Here is a 24407-nt window from a genome sequence, read left to right as displayed (position 1 = left end):
AATGTAATAATTAAAATGAGATCTTGGGGGAACCTAGGCATATGCTTTTTCCGTTTTTTTGTGTTTTTTGCCAAGGTCCTTTCTCATCGAACTTAGCCACTTTGGTAGCTGATCCTGAAAATGAAAGGCCAGACTTTTCTCCGTTATCCCTCCCTGAACAGTTGAACATTGGCTGATACCCCTGCTTCTTGGAGGGGCTTTTTATCCTTCGTCTTTACCTGGTTTTACCAGATCCCTTTTCCCATAATCTCTTTCCATGTTGGAAGATAACATAATTAGAAAAATCATCCTGGATTCTGATGGACTGTTCCCCATTCCCTTTTCCCCAAGATCCTTACCCATCGCCATAACCTATTTTTGTGCTGGACCCTGTATGTCCTCAGGGGCAAAGGCCATGTGTTTGGAACTTGAACTCATTCATGCTTACACTATCAGTGAAAATTCAGATTCAGTCCATGCACACGTCTATGTTTAGTTGTGGTTTCGAACCCGAGCCTAAATTTGGACCGAGATTGCCCGGGGTGGGGGGGGGTGGATAAAATGAGGTTTCATTTCACTGTTCAGAGAAAGCAGTTTCTGATTTTCAGCGGTAACTCTTTAACTCTAAAGTGCATTAAGAAGCCAATTTAATCTCTCCTGGGTTTTGTGGGAGGAAAGCTATGGCTCATACAGACTTGGGGATTCCAAAAAGCAGTATACTGTTAATTTGGGGGGCAGAGGGCAAACATTTATACAATGCAATGATTTTCTTTTTTTAATTAGGAACTTGAACACCAGAGAGGAGCCCTTATGAATGAAATCCAAGCTGCAAAAAACTCTTGGTTTAGCAAAACCCTGAACTCTATCAAAACGGCCACGGGCACCCAGCCGCTGCAGCCACCACAGGCCACCCAGCCACCCAAGGAGAGCACATAGTTCCAGCCTCGCCCGAGCACAAGAGCACAATGATCAAAGTGACAGAAACCCAGGAGGACTCTCCCCAGTGTCCCTTTGAAGGAAAGTAAAGGAGGCCAGAAAGCAAGCCAGAATCTTTCAGTAGCTCTCTTTCTTGTTTGATACTTTTCAAAGGGATGTTACTTAAACTGCCCTGACTTATGTTGAATACCTGTTTTCGAGCTTCTTCATGGGAGGCCACGTTCAGTTCCATCATAGTGATTACACATTATTTTATATGCCTGATGTTTAGTTGGAAATAAGTAATTCAGAACTAAATGCCTTTTATGTAGAACTAATTATTCATAATTACTTTTATCTTCCATAAAAACGGAGATGTCTTTTATTCCAAGGTTGAAGTGATAAGATATTTGTCACAGCAAATAAAAAAAAAAGAAGAAGAAAGAAAGAAAGAAAAAAAGATTGAAACCGAAAGCTCTTAACTTTTCAGGACTTATTCACAGAAAGCACACTGTGGGGCCATTCGTGACGACCATCAGGTTTCTTCCCGAAAGTGATTCCCTGGATAACAATAATCCTGTCCAAAGAGTAAACCTGGGATTGAGCAGTCCCCAAAAGGAATTAGTTTATTTTCATTTTCTGTTGGGTATATCTGGAAATGAAATGGCAAGAATCATAGAATAAGATAGACTATTGACAATTACACGCTAGATGAAAGGCACTGGGATTTTGATAAACGCAGGAGAAGATAAACCATTTCGCCCTAGTATTCTAACGGGTCCTTTTGAGAAACTCTGCATGGGGATTGCATATTCCTAAGTATGAACACTTGCAGCAAACGTGAAGTCAGGAGGGTCTAGTGCAAGCTGCAGCAGTAGGGAACCTTTACCAGACAAGCCTAGAGAGGCCCAGGTTCAGGCACTGTGCTTAAAATGAAATAGAGAGCCAGGGACAGAGTATTTCATTTGATATTGACATATATTTGCTAAGGAAACACTAATATACTGTAGCTTTTTAAAGTTATGAAATGGGAAATACAGGCCAGCTTCACATCATCTTAGTTTACTGTTGGGCAACTTTTCCTGATTTCTGTATCTCCCTACAAATGTGCCCTTGGTACCCGAGAGGAAGAGATGTGAATGCATTGGTAACATTTTTGATTGAATACAAAACCTTTATAGAAATACTTATCTCCTGGAAAGGGAAAGCTAGTGTTTAAAAGTTGGTGGAAATAGTTTTTTCAATGATATTTAACATGTCTGTGTGGATCATCCTTGCAGGAAATCCTTTGGTAAGGACAAAACCAATTTTCCCATCTTCTAAGCTAGTTTGGAGGCCTTTGGTCCTTTGCACCACCCAAACTGCTGCCAGCATGTACAATAACATATAGTGATACTCATCCTTGGCTTCATTGTTGAACACGTTCTTAGCAAGGACCTTAAACTCTGTAGTGCCACAGGGATTCTCATCTGTGCCACATGTTGCAATTAAGAGTAACACATTCTTGGAAGTAAAAATTAAGGAAGCGCCATCTCGACTCCGGGAGCACATGCTACAAGTTGCTCGTGGTAGATCCTTTCCTCCAAAATGATCATTAAACTCTAAAAAGTTAAGTCCCCTTCACTTGTGTTTATATCATCTACAACCCATGAAACCGATATGGATGTTACCCTTTGTTACACTCATCAAATAATACTTTTTTTACAGAATTATTTGTTTGGTCCTGACATCTTTCATTATAATATTCATTTCCTTGTACCAAAAAGAAAATAATCCAGCATTCTTGAGTGTGTGGACTAATATTCCCTACTCGGTGATTTAGCAAAGGTAATCTTTTTGTTGTTGTTGTTTAAATATAATGGCTAGAAAAATTGCATCTTGGTACTTGTTTCTGTAAATCATTCAGTATAATTTTTTAGCTTTGCTGGTACTTTATGCTTTTATTCCAGGAAGCCTTGTACAAGTTGCCTTATGAAATGGCCAGCTAAATTAAAGATGTTCTTTTGTGTTTTGTGACTCTCATAGTTTTCCTGTAAGAGCTCTTTTTAACCTCCAAAACTCAGCACATTCCACAGAATGCCTAAATTGCAGTATTTTCCTTACATCGCAGTTGAGGGACAAATAGAATGGCTGTGGGTTCAGTCCTTACTTGTACACCTGGCTCAGTTCCAGAGCCCCTAACATCTTTTTCTCTTTAAACAAAATCACCAGCTACCTGCATTCCAAATGTGTAATGTCTTTTGAATTTTCTCTTAACTCTTTCAAAAGATTTTAATGGCCATCTATAGATTTTTTTTTCTTCTCCAGTTCCATATCATACTTAGGTACGTATATTGGTACCATAAGTCTGAACTGTTCCTTTGTGCAATGCCTTTGGGTCAGTAGCAATACTAAAGATAGAAAATTCAAAATTTGGTATAGGATGTGATTATTCATTCAATATGTTCTCATAGTACTCTCCCAAACCACATATCCTTCCCCACATACAGTGTGCAAACTTGTGCATCCGGTATTAAGTAACTGCTAGTTTTAATTTCACTTATTTTGAAACATATTTGAAAATTGCCACTCTTCTCTTGAATTTCTTTTAGATATCAACTAACCCAAATATCTAGGAAATTTGCAAATATTCTAGAGTGTTTTTTGTCTTTTCCTAGGATATGTTGTAGAAAACATTCCTCCAAAAAATCCAACATTTGCAGAATTCTAAAGAGTGATGATTTCTTCTTTCATTAAATTCTGCAGAATAAATTAAGGGAATGAATTTCAATTTCATAATTCAGTTCATTAGCTTTTGTATCTCGATACTCTTGTTTAACACATTCTTTCAAGCTGAAAGAAACCAGGCTGAATTTTGCGGTGCACATGTTTGCTAGCTTCCCACATCCCAAGCTGTGGCACAATTTGGTTATATTTAGTTACGTATAATTTAATGCAAAGATATTCTCAGTTACCTAATGTCCTGTTTATGAGTGCTTATCAGAAACACTAATAGGAATGTCATATGGGCCTACGACCTCTCTTTCCATATATAACCTCTCTCTCTTTCCCTCTCCCAGCTAGTAAGTTAGTAATTTCTCCACTGGTCGTCTTAAATTTCCACAGTAAAGTACAAAAGCAATCTTTGCACTGATGTTGGGATATTTAATAATAATAGTTATCTTGTTTCATATTTTTTCCAAAATTTTCATTCCTTTATACTATGTGTTAATATTTATTTTTCTCAAACACCTCCTCCATTTCCTTAAAATATTTAACAGTTAATAGCTATGGCTTTATTTCCCAGAGGAAGTGAGAAAAACAAGAGAATACACAGTTTAGGGCGTGAGATGAGAAATCCTTAAAGGAGTTGATTTGTTACTGAGGATGAAGATCATGTATCTAACTAATGTAAGGGATCTTGTTTTCTGTAGCTAAAATCAGCCTAATTATCCTGCCAGAGTGGTTGTGTGATTTCAGGACCTCTTTAAGGGAAAAATTTAAAAATAAATTAAAAAAAAATTAAATAACCTGGTTTGTTTTCTCTCTCTGGGAAAGAACACTTTTAATTACTCAGCAAGAGGATTCTATTGTACAACTTCCTCGTTAAAACGAACCACAAAGTCTAAAATAGCTCTGCTTTTCTTGCTTCAGTTACAAGTAAATGAGGCAATGGACCAACTCTGTTGTTTAACTTGAACACCGTTAGATTTGCGTGTGCGCGTGAGTGGTAGGGTTCCACAGGGAGCATCCCTGCCTTTTTTGTACATCCAGGTACCGTGCAACTGAATACAGCCGAGGCCAACCAAAAGTCTAGTGGCCCGTATCTCCTACTACCAGATACAGAACTGTCTTTCCCTCTGGTTGCCATGCTGACGTCACGCTGAGCTGGGACTAGAACAGTTCCAGCAAAGTGACGTCCGTGTAATACAGGCAAAGCCCTTAATCTTAGGAATTCCCCTCTCTCCCGAAAGTTAACCAAAATGAACACCTCCATGTGGGCTGTACCTCCACAGCTGATGATTGTGAGATGTGAGGAGAAAAGTAGATGTTTACAAGTAGCTTAGGGACTACAGTGGGCTGTCAGGTGTTCCCTTCCCGGCTTCCATCTAAAAGACTGCACGGCCAGTGTCTCTCCGAATGAATTTGTTACATGTTATAAAGACATCATCAACATGTCCATTCTCTCCACCTCCGTCCTTGGTCTGTCATTAGTAGTATTCTGAAAACTTTAAGAAAAAAGCATCGTTGAGTAAAAACCAAACATTTTAAAGTTATTTTCCTTTTTCATTGGCAATGAATTAAAACATGTAAAATCTTTTCCATTAAAATGTAACGTTTAATAACTATATTATATGTGGAATAAAGTATGAGGAAACTCAATTATAAGTATATAAATGCATCAGGACTCTGGTGTCATGCAAGCACAAGAATAAAGCTGGAGATGGTCCCAGAATCCAAGATGACCCAATAGCCTTTTGCATCACTTTCTCCATTTTTGATGTTTTGCATAATGTCTGGATCCTCAGTTCAACGAAGGAAGAACTTTCTCAATGAGCATCACTTCCTTTCTTTCAACTCCTACCTTTCCCTTGCTGAGGAGGTAGCAGAAATTCTGTACCATTTATTTTTATGAGTTCTGTGATTTTGCCCATGACTTCTCTGATGAAAACAGGTTCTAGAAGAAAGGAGTTGATTGTAGTGCTGACTACAAAAGAAACATGGATGAGCAGCCTCTGTGAACACTGACCAATTCGATGTTTCCATAATTCCATGTATTATGTATAGTACATGCTATCTGTAAATGTAATGCTTGTTAAGAAAAAGTGCAATTTATTGTACATTGTCCCAAGAAATGTTTACTTTTTTAACAGTTATGAACTTGGATTAGTATCTTGTTTTCATGTGTGAATGAAGCCTTGTGAAATAAACAAATTCAACCAAAAGGTGACAAGGTGACTATTTCTGTGAGTCGGTGATGTTTTCAGTGGTTTGTGTTGCCCCTTTGGCCCCATTAAGTGGTAATAAATGTTTGTTCTGAAGTCCATGTATGTCTTTTTGACGTTTCTAGTTGACTTTATTCTGAATCCCCTGAACCCACTCTTTATGTAACACTTCTTACCTGACACTAGACTCCAGTCAACTTAGAAAGAAAAACTATGCCAGGAGTTTGCTCCAGGCTCTACACTGCAAATTGGTACTGTGCACGGCGGCACGGCCAAGTGCCCTATTCTTTCTATAGAGATTCCTTGGTTGCAAGTAGCAGACGCTCTCACAGCTAGTTTAATCATAATAAGGCAATTAATTAAAAGGACTAGGTATGGTCATCTCATAAAGGCCAAACAGCTGGGCCTAAAGAGACACTGGGACAAGGACTGGAATGCCATCAGGAACGTAGGCAACTGTTTCATAATCTGCGTGTCTTCCCAGGTCATGGTTATCTGCTGCTGCTTCTCTCTCAGAAAACAAGCTTTTCCTGCTTCCAGGAGCACAACTCCCAAGTTCACAAGTTTTCTCTTCAGGTGACCTGCTGGTCTACCATCTCCGTGTCCCCATTCCAGAGTCTCACAACATTGGATTGGCTCATCCTGGATGAGGTAGCTGCTGAGTCTTTCAAAGTACAGCACGGTGGGTGGTCCTGTAAGTGAAGAACTCCAGAGGAGTTCTCGAAGTGGGCGCAGAGTGCAGAGATGCCCCATGTGCATTTTATTCCGGGAGTCCATGGAACCTACGTGAAATCCAAGAAATTAGCTGGCTCCTCTTAGAATTCAGCACGTGTTAATAAATATTAATCAGAGATGGTGGAATCAAACGGTTTGTGGTCCAAATCCAGACCAGACACCTCTTCTGTTTGGCCCATGTCATATTTTTTAATTTTTTCTCAGTTATCTCTACACCCAACGTAGGACTCAACCCCGAGATCAAGAGTCACACGTGTGGGACTCAAACAACCCCGAGATCAAGAGTCACACGCTCTTCCAACTGAGCCAGGCAGGTGCCCCTGGCCAATGTGGCATTTTAAACAAGAAATTTTGCATTAAAAAGTAAAACAGCAAAATTATTCAGAAAATACCGAGGTTTGCAGTTATGGGTCGAGGGTTCTTGATATGAACAGTAAATGGGATTCACTGTTCACTACTGATTAAAGGTCCTATACTTGGTGAAGCTACATGTTAAACTGTAGATTTATGTCCGGAGGGATGCAAGTCCCTACTTGCTTTTCAGTGGAATGGATAACTCCAAAGGTTGTATGTAGTTTACTACCCTGTAAGACATTAGCCAGTTTGTATCTAACTTTATGGGTTTTTTTTTTTAAGTTTTGTTTTTGTTTGTTTGTTTGTTTTTTTCAGAGAACACAAGCAGGGGAGGGCCAGAGAGAGAGGGAGACACAGAATCAAAAGCAGGCTCCAGGCTCTGAGCTGTCAGCACAGCCCAATGTGGGGCTTGAACCCACAAACTGTGAGATCATGACCTGAGCTGAAGTTGGACATTTAATCCACTGAGCCACCCAGGTGCCCCTCTAACTTTACTAACATTCCATTATTAAGTTGCCTCTAAGTATCCATTATGCAAATGCACTGTGATACACGTTTAACAACTTACTGGGTTCCTTCATTAACGGAGTTGAATAAAATAGTCACACGCTCCTTTTATATTTGCATGGGATTCTTGATTTCACCTTTTTGAAATTTCACCTATAACAAAGCTTTTGATTACCGTCAAAGGGAGACAGAACAAAATCTTTTAAAAGTTTACTTGCAGGGCACCTGGGTGGCTCTGTCAAGCGTCCAGCCTCAGCTCAGGTCATGATCTCATGGTTAGTGAGTTCAAGCCTGGCATTGGGGCTTTGAGCTGACAGTGTAGAGCCTACTTGGAATTCTCTGTCTCTGCCCCCTTCCTTGTTCTCAAAATGAACTTAAAAAAAAAAAAAAGTTTACTTGAATGGAAAAGTTCAGGCTTTAGCATGGACTCACAAAATAAAAATCATAGTATTTAATAAAAATAAAAATAAAACAAAATGCAGATTACCAGGTCCATTACATTAATTCAAGCAAGTTTACTGCCTGTCTACTGTGCCAGTCTGTTTTTGTTTTTGTTTTTTGGTGCCAGTCTCTAAGTGCTAGAAATGAAGTGGACGAAAAGATACTGCCTCTGTGAAGCTTAAACCCTAGCAAAGAATTTTTCTCAACCTCAGAGAAAACTATTGACATTTTGGGCCAAAGCGTTCTTTTTTTGGTGGGGGGAGGGGCTGTCCTCTGCATTGTAGAATGTTTAGTAGCATCCCTGGCCTCTACGCACTAGATACTAGTAATATTTCCCCAGTTGTGACAACCAAAAAAGACATTCCCGAATGCCCAAAATCCCCCTCCCAAGAATGTTGTAGTAGGAAAAGACTAATATATGGCAGGTGGTAATAATTACCAAGAAGAAAAACAGGGTAAGAGGGTGGAGAGAAATAGGGCGATGAGGTTGGTAAAATGGTTTTTGATATGTAAACTTGGCTAGCCTACACTCCCAGTGATTCAAACACTAAGTGTTGCTATGTAAAGTATTTTGCATAATCAGTTTTGAGTAAGGGAGATTATCTGGGATAATCTGGGTGGGCCTAATTGAATCAGGGGGAAGGTCTTAATGCAGGGCTGAGATTTACTTGAGAGAAGAATGGGGTTCTTCCCTCCCCGGTTTGTGTGGATGAAAGCTTCAACCCGTTTTCATGAGGCCCAGAATGCCCACAATCCCTTCCTGCTTGTCCAGCCTACAGACTTGGGACTTGCTTAGCCAGTTCCCACAATGCAGAAGTTAATTCCTTGTAATAAGTATCTGTCACCTACTGATTCTGCTTCTCTGAAATCTAACTAATATCATCAAGAAGAGGATCCCTGAGGTTACTTTTGAGAGACCTGAGTAAATGAAGAAATGATCTATGTGATGGTCTGGAGGAAAAGCATTCCAGAGAGCAAAGCACAAGAATACAGACTTTGAGGTGAGAGCAAACTCCGTGGATTTAAAATATCTTTAATGTTTATTTTTGAGAGAGAGAGAGAGAGTGCGAGCAGGGGAGGGGCAGAGAGAAAGAGGGAGACGCAGCAAACTCTGTGGATTTAAACCAGGGAGATCGGGGAGCGGTGAAGAGAAGAGTTCTGGAAGGTAAGACATGATATGCTACTTAGGTGAGATAAGATCATGCCGCACACGCTAGGTCATGGCAAAGAGTTTGCATTTATTCCCAGCCTAACAGCAAGCTATTGGAGGCTGTTAAGCAAAGGAATATAATAATATGAAAACATTACTCTGGCTGCTGTGGAAAACTACAAAGCCACAGTGAGGAGAGAAAACAGTTACGATGCTAAAACTCCGGATAAAGTAACTACGGCCTGGTCTTCAGTGGTAGCGGTGGAGGTTGTGGGCAGTGTTTTGATTATCAACATACTTTGTAGGTAGGGCCAGTAAGTCTTGCTACAGCACAGAGGGTAGGACTTGAGGTTGAAGACTCGAGTAGGCATTCCACGGCCGGAGCAATGAGGACTCTGAGGTGAGCATTCGCAGAGCTGGAGAATAACTGGAGACACTGAGGGGGTGTGAGGAGGCTCCGGAGGCTTTTGTGTTTTTTGAAGAGTTGAATTTGATGTACTTCTCAGACATCTAAGCACAAGCAGAGTCCAGAGGAGAGGTGTTGCGGATTTGGGGGTCAGGGGATAATAGATGGCATCGAAAATCTTGTAACTTTAGGATACCTGGGGGTGGGGAGAGTTGCCCTAGGTGCATCAAGCAAACTGGGAAATCACTGCATTAGGCCAAGCTTTCATGGAGGGCAATAGGCTATTTGTTCCTAATTTAAGTATACGTAATTCCAGGCTTTGGGCCACTTTTTTAAGAAAACAGGAATTAACATACAATAAAACGCACAGATCTTTAGAGTTCATTCTATCAATTTTGACAATTGTGTGTATCAGCGTAACATTTCATCTTTTCGGGAAAATTCCCTCCTGGGCCTACTTACAAATGTTAACTCTCAGCTAAGTATAACACACACAAGAAAACCACACTTAAGTTTACAGCTCCATGAAATTTCCACAAAGTGAACACACCTCTGACCAACATCCAAATCAAGAAACCGAACTGTAACTGAAACTAAAAGCCTCCTCGTGGCTGTTTTCGGTCATTGTCCCCCATCCAAATAAAGACTGTCCTGATTTTTAACACCACAGCCGATTAGATTAACTGGTTTTAGACCTCATTTAAATAAAACCAAACGACATGAACTCTTGCATGTCTGGCTTCTTTCCCTTAACGTCAGGTTTGTGAGATTCACGCATGTTGTGAGTAGCTGCAATTCGTGTATTTTTGCGCTGTACTCCCGAATCTTCTCTAAGACAATGATCAGCCTGCACTTTTCTAGTAGCTTTTTGGCTTCTCAGACTTGCTGATTCTAATGGCTACCTTGGGCGATATATAAAGCTGTGAGGGTTATCTGACTTCCCAGAGGTTACTGTTTGTTCCCAACCGTGTTGCCACGATTTAAGGCTGCCAAAGGCTAAAATAATCTTAAAAGAGGAACATGATGTAATCCCAGGAAATCTCAGCCTACATTTTCTCTGGTCCACAGGCTCAGTTAAGTCGAGTCCCAACCCTGAGGTAGAACTAGAGGGTTGCAGAATGGTCGGTGAAGGTGGCGAAAATACCAGAAAAGTGCTTCGTCAACGTAAAAAAGCGGAGCCACAATTGTCGCATCAGCCGCTTTAACGCTCCGGCCGCTCGAGTGGGCCCCGTCACGTGGCCAGCGCGACCCCACCTCCCAAGGCGCTCGGTGATGACGCCACCATATCGTAGATGCTAAATCGTGGTGACGTATCCAGAACGACAGAACCCACTGAAAACCGAACTATTCCTTCAGGATCCTCTACGTTAACCGTCTTCATCCTTCCCCTTTTTAACATAAAAAACCTGCCCCTTCTCCCCCTGTTTTTGTCCTTTTTTCGAAGAGGCTCACAAATTACCTTTAGATAAGATGGCTGCCTACCGAACCCAGTGCCCTAGAGGTGACGGAGTCAGCCGACTCTCTAATCAACTTCCGACTTGGAGCCCGAAAACCCATACGTTATTTCCGGGGTTGAGTGAAGGTAGGCCGAGACAGCGGTTCTGAACTGCGACTGCGCAGCCGGGACTCGCGACGTCAAACTATAATACGTACAGTTTTCCGGGCTGGGAGGAAGAGGCGTTACTTTTCCCGAGCTCTTGGTGGATTCGCGAGAGTTGAGCGTTACTAGGAGGCTCGGGGGGCGGGGCTAGGCTTGGCGGGGCGGGGCTGAGCGAGGTGAGCGGCGCGCGCGCGGTGGGGGGGGGGGGGGGGGCGAGGGGGTGCGGCGACGACGGGCTCGCGAAGGTTCCAGAGGCGCCGCGTGCGGGAGGCGGGCTGGGTGTCGCGCCGGGTCGAGTGTGCGCAGGGGCTGCGAGCGCTGCTCCTCGTGCGGGTGGGGCCTGCGTCCGGGTGAGCGGGTTCGGTGGTGTTTTCTGTTCTCTGCTCTGCGCGGCTGCAGCTCGGGCCTTGCCTGACCCAGCCTGACCATGGCTTCAGCTTTGGAAGAGGTAAGGGTCTGGCCTCATCGTCCTCACTCGGTCGTGCGGGGCTTTCACCGCTGTCTCCCGGCACTCGCCCCCCACCCCCTTCACGCCCTGTTTCCCGTGGTAAGGTGCTCGGTGGTCGCCTCTCCGGTCCCCGAGCTTCGCCTCGGCCGCCCACCCGCCCACCTGCAGCGGCCCCTGCCGGCTTCCGGCCTCCGCTGCCCGGGGAAAGTTGCCGATCGACGCCCGCCGCTCAGCCCCGGCCCGAGCCGGTGGCTGAGGGCGCGGGGCTGTGTCGCGGTCCCCGGCTGCAGGTAGTGCCCGCGGTGGACCTGGGTGAGCTGGTCACCTTCACGTTTTCCTCCGGCTCCGTCTGCCCCTTCTATGCTAGCCCGAGGACGTGAAGCTTCTTTAAATTAGTGCTGATTGCAGAAACCGAGGGTCATTTCACCGTAGAAGTGGTTGGAAGGTGAGAAGCCTTTGCTCCCGGCACTTGGATTCTAGTCCTGTTTTCTTTGCGCATATGAGTAGCTGTGTTACTTTGGGCAAATAACTGTGCTGTTCGGTGCCACATTTTAGTATCCAAAATGTTTCAGACCGTGCTTGGCAAAATTTAGTTGTGACTGGCGGGGGTTGGGGGGCGGATAGCCTTTTTCTCTCGAAAGCTCTATAAACTCTGAACGGGGGCGGAGTAACTTTTTTGAAGACTTAGTTTGCACAGTTGCAAAATGGGAATAATAATACTTACATTGCGCTTTTCTTGGCCTAAGTAGGATGTCACTGCATGTTGCTGTTATTTACAGAAAAGTGTTGAGTATTAACGAGATTTGTTTTCTGGAAATCTTTTCCTCAATACGAACAAGTCTGAAAAATCCCAGACTTGACTTGGAAGTCTAAGAATCTGCTTTAAATGAAGAAAAAGAGTGTGTGTGTGGGGGGGGGGGTCTGAATACCTTGCCCCAGGTTTATGGTATGTGTTAGGCCTTGGGTTTCCTTCCATGTGTCCTGAGGAAACCCATCTCTACAGTGACTTTACAGTCACACACATGGATAGCTCAGTATTAATCCTTTTCAAAATAAGGAATTTTTCTCAGTTGAGGTACTTAAAAATACACACTTAGGGGCACTTCTGGGATAGTTTTGGTTTGATATAAAATTCACTGTTGTAACTATTTTAAAGTATTGGCTGTTTTTTTTTAAATTTTTTTTAATGTTTATTTATCTTAAGGCAAGCGGGGGGGGGGGGGGGTGGGGGGGTGGGGACAGAGGACCTGAAGTGGGCTCTGTGCTTAGAGCAGAGAGCCTGATGCTGAGCATAAACTTAGGAACTGGGAGATCACATCCTGAGCATTCTGAAGTGGGATGCTTAACTGACCAAGACACCCACCGCTGGTCTAATGGTCTTTAGGATAAATATTCAGCGTCACACAACTGTCACTGCTCTATAATTCCACATTTTCATCACTCCCCCCCAAAACCTATTAAGTGTCTGTTAAGCAGTCACTTCCTACTTCCCCTCCCTCCAGCAGCCACTAATTACACTGGCACTATGGATTTGCCCACTCCGGACATTTCTTATAAGTAGAGTCTTACAGTATGTGGCCTTTTACTTTTGGCTTTTTTCACTGATTATAATCTCTAGTTCATCCGAAGTGTGGCATGTGCTCCTTTTGATGGCCAAATAATATTCCATTATGTGGATATACCACATTTTGTTTCTCTGCTTATCAGTTGACAGACATTTGGATGATTTTCAGCTGTTCTGAACTGTGCCGCAGTGAATACTGTGTACAACTTTTTATGAGGACGTGTATTTTCCATTCTGTGAGGTATACACCTAAAAGTGGAATTGCAGGAGCACGTGAACTCTTTTCAAAATGGCTGCACCACTTGACCTTCACACAAGCAGTGTATGAAGGTTCCAATTTCTGTCCACCTTTTAAGGCTTGTTGTTTTCAGGGGTTTTTGTTGTTGACTTTAGCCTTCCTAGTGGGTGTGAAATGGCATCCTATTGTGATTTTGATGTGCATTTTCTTAATGACTAAGGATGTTGAACATCTTTTTTCATGTGGTTGGTGGCTGTGTTCAAGTCCTTTTGTTTTGAGGCACTTTGGTTTTAATGCTCCCTGGTGAAGAATTTGGAAATACTTAAAGCTTGAATGTGTTTAAGGGTGGGGATAAAAGGGGTATGGGATTTTGCATAAAGAAAACAAATGAATGCCTCCTAAATTACTTCTTAAAGCTTGTGGGTAGGAAAAGTAACAAAGGGATCAACTTGACTGGTTTCAGGTTTGCAAGTAGAAGAACTGAGGAATTACCTAAAACAGGCCTTCTGTGAGTTGCTTCAGACTTACAGTGGATACCTTCCTTTTGTAGTAGGTGAGCGCCAAAATTGGCTGTAACGAGGCCTGAGAATTCCTTAATTCTCAGAGTTCTTTCCTAAGTGTTCTAGAAACAATTCCTGTACAGTCAAGAAATAAAACATTTTGTTTAGACTTGATATATTTTCTGGGGTTTTTTTGTTGTTAACTGAATCCTTACTTGGGAACAAATACACTAATTTTACATTTCAAAAATTTTGTCATATTGGTATTAGAATCAATGTGAATTTTTTAGACCACCATGATAAATTATTGCTTTGAATTAAAGCATATTGCTTCAGTGCTCAATAGATGAAATTGCAGGGTTTGTTGTCTTAGTAATAGGACTTTTGGGGGTGGGAAGAGTAGATAAGGGCAGGAGACTGGCCACAGTTGGACTTTTTGTATACCATCTTAGCAGTTACAGAGAAGTAAAAGGAGGGGCATCTGAGTTAAATGAGATAATGTAAGACCGGGAAAGCATTTGAATTTGTTACTACATTTTGTAAGACTTAAGAAACAAGACTTTAAATATGATATAGATAGATAGATAGATACACACACACACCCACACACACAATGGAGTATTACTTGGCAATCAAAAAGAATGAAATCTTGCCATTTGCAACTATGTGGATGGAATTGGAGGGTAGTATAGTAAGTGAAATTAGAGAAAGACCAATATCATGACTTCACTCATATGAGGACTTTAAGATACAAAACAGATGAACATAAGGGACAAAACATAAGAGACTCTTAAATACAGAGAAACAGAAGGTTGCTGGAGGGGTTGTGAGAGGGGGGATGGGCTAAAAGGGTAGGGGGGCATTAAGGAATCTACTCCTGAAATCATTGTTGTACCATATGCTAACTTGGATGTAATTAAAAATAAATAATACAAATAAACAAGACCTTAACACTCTACTTTGGACATTATACTAAGTTATCAAGCATTTGAAGATTTTTATATTGAGGGTTTTTTTAATGTTTATTTTTGAGAGAGACCTTGCATGCCCCTGTGCTTGGGGAAGGGGCAGAGAGAGAGGGAGACAGAATACCAGCCAGGCTCAGCGCTAACAGTTCGATGCAGGGGCTTGAACTCATGAACCTCAAGATCATGAGCTAACTGGAAATCAAGAGTCAGACACTCAACCCACTGATCCACCCAGGCGCTCCTATACTAAGTTTTTGTTTTTTGTTTTTTGTTTTTTTTTTAATAAGAACTCAGCTAGAGTCAAATTGTTATTAATCAAGCCAGAATGTAAAATTATTTTAAGAAAAACAAACCATTGTTTGTAAGGATATTATGCATTTGCAGTACATCAGAGGATAATTGGGGAAAAGGTTTTAAGCTGATTATCTTTCACTCTTCATAAAATGTTGGCCCATTCTGCAGAAAGTAGAAATAGACACTGGCAGGCAGTGTATTCACATGAGGAGAGAAGAACAAACAGGTGGGTTTTTTAGTGCACCAGGAGTATGTCACACTTTGGATTGTTCACCTATGTTTGTCTCCTTTACGGTGCAGCCAAGACCCAGACTTTAGACTGCAGCATTACCCCTGAGATTCAGAACGACACTTTTTCTCCCCCGCCCCCTTTTTTTTTAATAAATTTTTCTTTAATGTTTACTTTTGAAAGAGAGAGACAGTGTGAGCGTGGGAGGGGCAGAGAGAGAGAGGGAGACAATCTGAAGTGGGCTCCAGGCTCTGAGGTGTCAGCACAGAGCCCAACGCGGGGCTCGAACTCACAAGCTGAGAGATCAGGACCAGATCTGAGTTGGACGCTTAACCGAATAAGCCACCCAGGTGCCCCAAGACATTTTCTTAAAAGCAAAAATAGGTCTTTATTTTTTTATTTCTTGTCTTAAAAATGCAAACTTACTGATGTGTAACATTTGGGATAGGAGTCTGAGGAACAATCACAGAAAGTAAGACTACTTCAGTAAAGTTACCATAGCATTTCATCCTGTTCATCATGTATTTGCTCATCTTTTGAAAGATTTTTAAAATTCCTAATATCTGATGACTAGGAAGAGATGTTAAAAGGAAATCCATGAATTGGCTTTTTTTTTTTTTAAAGATTTATTCATCCAGCTTGATGAATCACAGAAATATCTTTTAAGTAAAATCAAAGGCAGATAACATCTACCAAAGTGAAAAATTTAGGCTTAATTAACTCTTGCTACATTAATATTAAATTTTCCTTAAGAAAACCAGGAAGCTTTAGTTATTTACAGTTCTATAGGCTGGAGAAAAGAATCCCAGGTTGTAACCAACCCTAGTAAATTTAAATGAGCCTCTTAATACTTAGCTTTTCAGTAAATTGAAATGACCAGTGGGCATAATATCCAGCTATTATCTTTTCTATCATAGCTAACTTACCTTCTGTTTTAACACAGCTACAGAAAGATCTAGAAGAGGTGAAGGTGCTCCTGGAAAAGGCCACTAGAAAAAGAGTACGTGATGCCCTTACGACTGAAAAATCCAAGATCGAGACCGAAATCAAGAACAAGGTGCAGCAGAAATCACAGAGAAAAGCAGAACTTGTTGACAGTGAAAAGCCAGCTGCTGTGGTTGCTCCCATTACAACGGGATACACCATGAAAATCAGTAATTACGGTATGACTCACTACCCTACATGCAGCTCTTTCTGCCTTCCAGTAACTTATTCCTGAGTAGTGACCCACTAACAAACTCAATTTTTAAAACAATCTCAGTGTTTGCTTTTGGTGGTTTGAAAGAGAAGACCCATCGATGAAGAAAGGAAAGAATACATTCTAGAAGCTTCTAACAAGAGAGCAAAATGATTTAGTACAATGAGTAGCAACAAAAATGAACCTATTCTGAAATATGTTCAGCATATGAGGAACACAGATTCTTGTTTTGCTTCAATCATGTTTTGCATTATATTTTGCCAAACAACCACCAGTATTATCTAAGGAAGGGAATCTAGTTATATTCGAGAAACATCTTTGAGCGCCTAATATGTGCCACTATTGTGCTTGGGCTCGTGGCAACAACCGTGACCAAGACCCGATCCTTGCTCATGGTGTGGTTAGAACACAGACCTACAACTAACACCGGGTCGTGTACTAATGCTGTTTTCCCTCAGTAGGTTGTTTGGAAGTGTGCGATTTCGGTGTGAGGAGCTTTCATGAGGGGAGGGACGGTCATTTTTCTTTGTGCTCACAACATCTAGCATGTAGTAGTCACTTCCTGTTTGCTTAAATGAATAGAGATTTGGGAAGTTCTGTGGGAGTACAGCTGATGTAATCTGAAGGAGGTAAGGAATGGAGAATTACAAGAGACACTTGAGTTTGGAGGGCAAGTTCGGCAAGTGTGAGGAGAGGACACGCCTGGGGAGGTGAAAGGCACTGTGTTTTCTGTATTGTCCTAATGAAAAGCAGTGTGTCCTGCTTAAGAGACGAACTGTGGTACAATAAGGAGATAATGCTGTGTACTTACTCGACCATAGGAAACTGGTCTGAGGTTGTAGGATTATGGCATGCACCCAGACACCTAGATTTGCATTTAGGGATGGATTGAATGCATGGGAAGAAACTGGATGAGGTTCTGCAGAACTCTCTCTAGGACATCTTTTTTTATGACCAGTACATTTCTGTTGTATAGGACTAAGCAAGGGACAGTCTGGGATATATGTATTTAATCTATATATACGATAAATACATACACGTTTTTAGAATATACCTTCTATGTGAAGTTAATATGTATTTTGTGTTGGCCATTCATCTAGGTTAGAGAATAATATGAATAGTTTGATAACGTATGCCTCAGTGGCATTTAGTAGATCTTGATTAGTGAAATTGTATTTGGATGAATTGGACTCTGAATTCTACTTTGTCAGGGAAGGGAATTAAGGAAACTATGATTGCCTTTTAACTGCTTAGAGAAGTAGAAAGGATTATGAAATTAGATGGTGCTGATGTTTAGCCATCCAGTTTAGTAGAGAATTATTGATATTTAGGTATAGGAGAAAAATTCCACAAAAAGAAAATGAGCTGGGTGTTTTGTTTTGTTTGGGGGAGGGGGGCTTAATTTTTTGAGCGTAGTTGACCCATAGTGATACATTAGTTTCAGGTGTACAGCATAGTGATTCAGCATCTCTGTGTTATGCTGTATGTAGCTGCCATCTGGCACCATCTGGCACTATTACAGTATCATCTGCTATATTCCCCCTGCCGTATTTTTTATTTCCCCCGACTTATTCATTCCATAACTGGAAGCCTCTGTCTCCCACTCCCCTTCACCACTGTACTGTGCCTGTGGTGGTTCCCGGCAGCCATTGGTGTGTTCTCTGTATTTATGGGTCTGTTTCTGCTTTTGTTTGGTGTTTTAGAGTCCACATATAAATGAAATCATAGAGTAGTTGTTTTTCTCTGACTTCATTTAGCATAATACTCTTTCAGTCCTTCTATATTGTTGCAGAGGCAAGATCTTTCTTATGGCTGAGTAATATTCCATACGTGTATCCTATATACCACCATCTTTATCCATTCATCTTTTGATGGACACTTAAGTTGCTTCCCTATCTTGGCTAGTATAAATAATGCTACAATAAACATAGGGTGCATATTTTTTCAGGTTAGTGTTTTCGTTTTCCACAATACCCAGTAGTGGAATTACTGAATCATATGGTATTTCTATTTTTAATTTCCTGAGCGACCTCCATACTCTTTTCCACACTGGCTGTACCAGTTTGCATTCCCACCCAGCAGTGCACAGGGTTTTCTTTTTCTCCACATCCCCACCCACACTTGTTATTTCTTGTTTTTAATTCTAGCCATTTTGACAGGTGTAAGGTGGTAATCTCATTGTAGCTTTGATTTGGTATTTCCCTGATGATTATTGAGCATCTTTTCATGTGTCGGTCATCTGTAGGTCTTTGGGAGAATGTCTGTTCAGGTCCTCTGCCCATTTTTTTTTCATTGGATTGGTGGGGGGGGGGGGTTGGTATTGAGTTGTATATAAGTTCTTCCTATATTTTGAATATCTAACCCCTTATTTGCAAGTATTGAATTTGCAAACTCAATAGGTTGCCTTTTCATTTTGTTGATGATCCTTTTATGTGCAGAAGCTTTTTATTTTAATATAGTCTTAATAGTTTATTTTTTTTAATGTTTATTTTTGAAGGAGAGAGAGAGTGTGTGTGAGTAGGGGAGGGGCAGAGAGAGATAGAGGGGGACACAGAATCTGAGGCAGGCTCCAGGCTCTGAGCCATCAAGACAGAACCTGATGCAGTACTCGAACCCTTGAACTGTGAGATCATGACCTGAGCTGAAGTCGGATGCTCAACTGACTGAGCCACCCAGGCGCCCCTAGTCTTAATAGTTTATTTTTGCTTTTGTTTCCCTTGCCGCAGGAGCCACATCTAGAAAAACGCTGCTATGGCCAGATCAGAGACGTTTATTGCCTGTGTTCTCTTCTAGGAGTTCATGGTTTCATGTCTCACATTTTGGCCTTTGATCCATTTTGAGTTTATTTCTGTGTGCGGTGTTAGAAAAATGAGCTACTCTTAAAAGAATGTATTTAATGCTCATATTCCTTATTCTAAGGTATATTAAAAAAAAACAACACATGGGCTTTGTGTTCAGTAAACCTGGATTTGAATCTCAGTTCTACCACTAGCTAGATGCCTAATTTTGGGTAGATTGCTTAACTGTTACGAAGTTCAATTTCTCCATCTAGAAAATTCTTCTATTTTAATTTTTCCCATGTTTCTATTACTAGAATTTAGTTTTCTCCAGTTTAAGGAGCCATTTGCATTTGCTGTTCTAGAGATACTGAGACTTCACTCATGTCCCTTTTTTTTGTTACTAGGATGGGATCAGTCAGATAAGTTTGTGAAAATCTACATTACCTTAACTGGAGTTCATCAAATCCCCACTGAGAATGTGCAGGTGCATTTCACAGAGAGGTGAGTTTTCACAATGGGGAAGGTAGTGATCATTAAGTCCGAGATTGCCTTATTACCAGTTCTTTTCTCTTGCAGTTTCTAAAACTTGCTTAAATTTAGAATTGTCCTTTACACATGTTTCGAAGAGGTTACTCTCACCAGGGGTGGCCAAATGCACATCCTGAAATAAAACTCCTATCTTTTTTCCACAAGAGCTGTAGAGCACAAAGCTTACGTATTTACTGTTGTGTTGTAGGTCATTTGATCTCTTGGTAAAGAATCTAAATGGAAAGAGTTACTCCATGATTGTGAATAATCTCTTGAAACCCATCTCTGTGGAAGGCAGTTCAAAAAAAGTAAGTTTGCTCTTTTGTCATAATGTAAAACCTCACTAAATTGAACCTGGTTGATTTAGAGTTGAGATGAGCTAGAATTAATTTATCCTCCATAACAGGGGTCAGCAAACTACAGCCTGATCCCTTTATCGGAACATGCCTGTGCTCACTTAGGTGTTGTCTGGGGCTGCATTTGTGCTATAACGAAACAAGGAGCTGCACCAGACCCTGAAATACTAACTGGCCATTTGTCAACTCCTGTTCTGTGGGAATAGATTCTTGGGTGCCTGGGCGGCTCAGTCAGTTAAGCATCTGACTTTGGCTCATGATCTCTGTTCTTGAGCTCGACCCCGCTTCAGGTGAGCCCTGTTTCTCTGCCCCCTCACTCTCAAAAAAAAAAAAAAAAAAAAAAAAAATAAGGGAATAATGCCATTAAAATCAGGAGAGGGAATAAACTATTAAAATTGGTTTAGAGTGAGAACTGAGTTTTAATGCCAGTTTTTCCATTTACTAGTTGTGACTTTTTGGCAGCTCACTTTATCCCTCTGTGCCTCAGTTTCCTCATTTGTATGATGGCAGTGATTTGTTTTACACAGTTGAAATTATATACTAAAGTGAAATTATATAAAGTGCTTAAATAATGGTAGTTATTATTAGCATCATATGTAAATTTTCGAAACATAAAAGGGCTTCAGCACTCAGCCTAACTGGAGTTAGTAAAAGCTGTAAAAAAGTCTTTTAAACTATTATGCATACTTCGCGCTAATTCAGATAATCTTTTCCCTACTTAATTTAAATAGGGTTTAATGCATCTGGTACATAGATGTGCCATTTTGCCATCTGTGTTTGCACAGTTATGTAGCAGGTTAAAGGTAGTATTAGAATGTAACTTATGAATTATCTTGTGTCTCACTGCTTTCTTCTTCATCCATTAATCCCATAATTGAATGCTCAAATAATCCTAGGAATTATATGGATCATTGTTGAAAGAGTATATTGTCTTGCTTTCTGCCTATCTCTGACCCCTCTAAGAGAACTCTCTTTCAATCACCAAAATCTCACCAGTCCCTTTTTATCAAACACACTAAAATCATCGCATTTTACAGCCTTTCTCCTTGCAGTGCCCTTTCTTCCAGATCTCAGATTTCAGCTCACAGAGGCCTTTCTTAATGAAGTTCCCCCTTGAAGCCCCATTGACACCTTATCTTGGTTTTTGTCTTTATATTTGAAGGTATTCCAATTTTACTTGTCTATGGTCTTTCTCTTCCATGAGTGTTTGGACTCTGGCCCATTTGTAAAACTATTACACGTAAAACAGGTCTTACACGTAATAGTAACTTGATTAACTGTTTCCGAAATATCCATGCTCTCTACATGTGTTGTAAGTTGTACTTGTTTTCCTGCTTTTCTTCCAGGTTAAGACAGATACAGTTCTTATCTTATGTAGAAAGAAAGCAGAAAACACGAGGTGGGACTACCTGACTCAAGTTGAAAAAGAATGCAAAGAAAAAGAGTGAGTTTACTTTCATTTCTTTAAGAATTCTAATGTATTCTTTGCTGGGATTGTAGATTTTTAATACTTTGCTATGGTGGAGAAGAGCTGTAGTCTGTGATTTGACCATTTACCTCTTAATGTCCACTGAGTAACCCAATTATCCTCTATCTTTCAACTGTCAGAACCTACCAAAAGAGGGCACATGGCCAGCAAGTTGCTTTATACCCAGGGCTTTAGTTTTGATTCGCTGTTTTGTACTGGTTCTTAACACTAAGCCAGTGGTATTCCTATATGGATACCAGGTCCTTTCTCAGAGATTACTTTTCATTAGTCTTAAGAATTCCACAGAAGTTTCTTACACGTAATTTAGTTTCACAGTCACTGGTGTAGAGTGAAAAAGTATTTTTATCCATTAATGACCATTCCAAAAAGTGTTCATTTAAAGATACTTCCATCCTAGGTCAAACTGTTACTCTGCTTTAAATATCCTGCAGTGGCCATGTCCTACATTGAGTTGCTTAGCCTTCCACATTCCTCTCACTCCTTCCCCGGTAGCCTGCGTGCACTTGGTTGGTTAGGGTTAGAAGCTATCTGAATTGATTTTAAATCAAGAACGAATTACCTGAGTACAGGACTATGTCTTTGTCTTACTGTTTCTTCAGAGCCAGTTATGCGATCTGGCACTTAATAAGTGAAGAAGATAATTTGCCCTGCTTGGACATTGGGTGAACTGGAGGCATTCATTATGATAAGGACATAGCAGTAAATGGGATCATTTATATATATGTATTTGTATCTCCATTATTTGTTTTCTTTTTAATAGAAAGCCCTCCTATGACACTGAAACAGATCCTAGTGAGGGACTGATGAATGTTCTAAAGAAAATTTATGAAGATGGAGATGATGATATGAAGCGAACCATTAATAAAGCCTGGGTGGAATCAAGAGAGAAGCAAGCCAAAGGAGACACAGAATTTTGAGACTTGAAAGTCATTTTGGGGACTGTGATGTGGAAATACTGATCTTTCCAATGAGGAAATGTTGGTGAGCTGCACAGATAAATTTGACAGATAACTACTTACATAGCCTTCTTCTAAGTAAAGGCAATGAATTCTCCCATTTCTACTGGAGGATTTATTTAAATATGCTTATTAAACACTTCCTCCAAAGATGGTTTCCTTAGTAATCTGGGCATTTCGTTCAAAAAAGGATAATATTGTATTCTTGTGTGAAATGTTAAAAAGCAAGTCTTGCCTAATGATAATGCCACATCGTGTGTATTTTTGTTCAGCTAAGAGGTAGAAAACAAAAGTTCTCGTTTGCCTATAAGTTTCTGACATCACCTCCCACCAGTGTAAGAATAAGTAAAAATAAAACCTGGATTTTTGCATAAAATGCAAATTTGTACCTGTGTACTTCAAGGTTGTTGAGTTTTTCTATGAACAGCTTAATATATATACACAACACATCACCATGCTCTAATCACAAATGTTTTTCTCTAAATATATTAAGTTAAAGCTAAACCTAAATGATAAACATCTTTGTATAGTATTAGTGTTGCCATGTTTTAAGATGGCTTACAAAAGCAGTAACTATAAAGCAAAAATAAATGAAAACCCATCAATTCCTATGTTCACTCAAGCTGATTAGGATTTTGTTCAATGGAATAGTTCAATCTATCCAGGAGTGTGTCACAAAAGGCTTCAAAAAGGGAGGATTTGTTTTAGAATTACTCCCTCCTAGAAATAAGGAGTAAGAGCAAGATGCCCGTGACGTGTTTCCCAATGCAATTAGAGACGAGAAAGCATACACATAGAGGAAAAAAATCCAAGAGGATTAACCAAAAGTATGATTAATAATCAGAATCTGGTAAAAGTGGTAGGGTAAATTTGGTAGGGTTTAAAATGTATTTCAGGGAAATGTCAATAAAGGAAAATTCCTTAAATTTTTGCCAGCTAAGAGAGGAAACAATGATGGAATTTAGAAAATCACTATTGTAACGTTAATGAAATACAGACTAGGGTAAAAATCACCAACCAATGAAATGTTAAAATCCTTAGGGGACAATGAATGCAGGGAGCAGGCTGCCCCCACCTGAACCATTGATCCATTAGCACTGAAAGCCGGACAAGATATGTGCCTTCTTTTTTGTTAATGGTGAATTTTTATTTCAGAAATAATACTTTGTGGGTTTTTTTGAGAGACAGTGCATGAGTGCGATGGGGCAGAGGGAGGGAGGGAGGAAGAGAATTCCCAAGCAGGCTCTGTGGGGCTCGATTCCACAAACCGTGAGAGCTGAAACCAAGAATCATGCTCAACTGACTGAGCCACCCAGGCGCTCCAGATATGTGCCTTCTGATGTGACATGAACTAGAACCCAGCACATTTGTGAAAATTCATCCCTTAAAAACCGAGCCTGAATCTTGCCAAGCCTCTGAATGTAACTGAGTTTTTAGGGACAGAGGACAAAGCTAAAGGACACATGAAGCACATAGCCAGATGTTGGCCACCGTACAGGACAAATGAGTGACATGAGGAAAACAGGAATGAGAGGCACAGCAACCAAATGCAATCTACAGATCATGCTCAGACCCAGGTTCAAACAAATGAAAAGAGGGTGTCCTATCCATGATCTACCAGAAATCCACAAATCTGATGTCCTAGTTACACTCTGATTAACACCAGGTACTGGTTGGAATATTAGCTAGAGCATTCCAGTTGGTAAGTTGTAATAAAAACTTGGCAAATATGAATCCAAGGTTTGTGCTAATTCCCTCTTAAGGCTTCACCTCCACCAAAATTCCAGACTCTGCTATCCAGCTGCACAGCAGACTTGGAAAACACAGGCATCTCAAACAGCACAACT

The 24407-nt window shown here is 40.7% G+C and overlaps 2 protein-coding genes across 14 annotated transcripts in view; both read left to right on the top strand.

Annotated features, from left to right (window-relative positions):
* RABGAP1L (RAB GTPase activating protein 1 like) overlaps positions 1 to 2910 on the top strand; it is a 755477-nt gene extending 752567 nt beyond the window's left edge. For all 13 annotated transcript variants that reach the window (XM_027074244.2, XM_027074246.2, XM_027074243.2 and 10 more), the window contains one exon: positions 763 to 2910. In XM_027074244.2, coding sequence (XP_026930045.2) covers positions 763 to 915 — 153 coding nt within the window. In that variant the 3' untranslated portion in view covers positions 916 to 2910. The remainder of the gene's footprint in view (positions 1 to 762) is intronic.
* Positions 2911 to 11218: 8308 nt separating this feature from the next.
* Positions 11219 to 22942, top strand: CACYBP (calcyclin binding protein). Its single transcript, XM_027074257.2, has 6 exons — positions 11219 to 11460; positions 16197 to 16416; positions 19636 to 19732; positions 19968 to 20067; positions 21462 to 21559; positions 22365 to 22942. The coding sequence occupies exons 1-6, from the start codon at positions 11440 to 11442 to the stop codon at positions 22519 to 22521; spliced, it is 693 nt and encodes a 230-aa protein (XP_026930058.1). The 5' UTR covers positions 11219 to 11439; the 3' UTR covers positions 22522 to 22942.
* The last annotated feature ends 1465 nt before the right edge of the window (positions 22943 to 24407 follow it).

The sequence above is a fragment of the Acinonyx jubatus genome, chromosome E4 (assembly GCF_027475565.1).
Source record: "Acinonyx jubatus isolate Ajub_Pintada_27869175 chromosome E4, VMU_Ajub_asm_v1.0, whole genome shotgun sequence".
Lineage (NCBI taxonomy): Eukaryota > Metazoa > Chordata > Mammalia > Carnivora > Felidae > Acinonyx > Acinonyx jubatus.
The sequence above is the reverse complement of the archived record's forward strand: the minus strand, read 5'-3'. Positions and strand labels throughout refer to the sequence as shown.

Excerpts from the sequence above, each read along its gene's own strand:
- CACYBP (XM_027074257.2), top strand. The coding sequence starts at position 11,440 with ATGGCTTCAGCTTTGGAAGAG. Across the intron at positions 11,461-16,196 it reads TGGCTTCAGCTTTGGAAGAG|CTACAGAAAGATCTAGAAGA; the intron begins GTAAGGGTCTGG and ends GTTTTAACACAG. Across the intron at positions 21,560-22,364 it reads AAAGAATGCAAAGAAAAAGA|AAAGCCCTCCTATGACACTG; the intron begins GTGAGTTTACTT and ends TCTTTTTAATAG.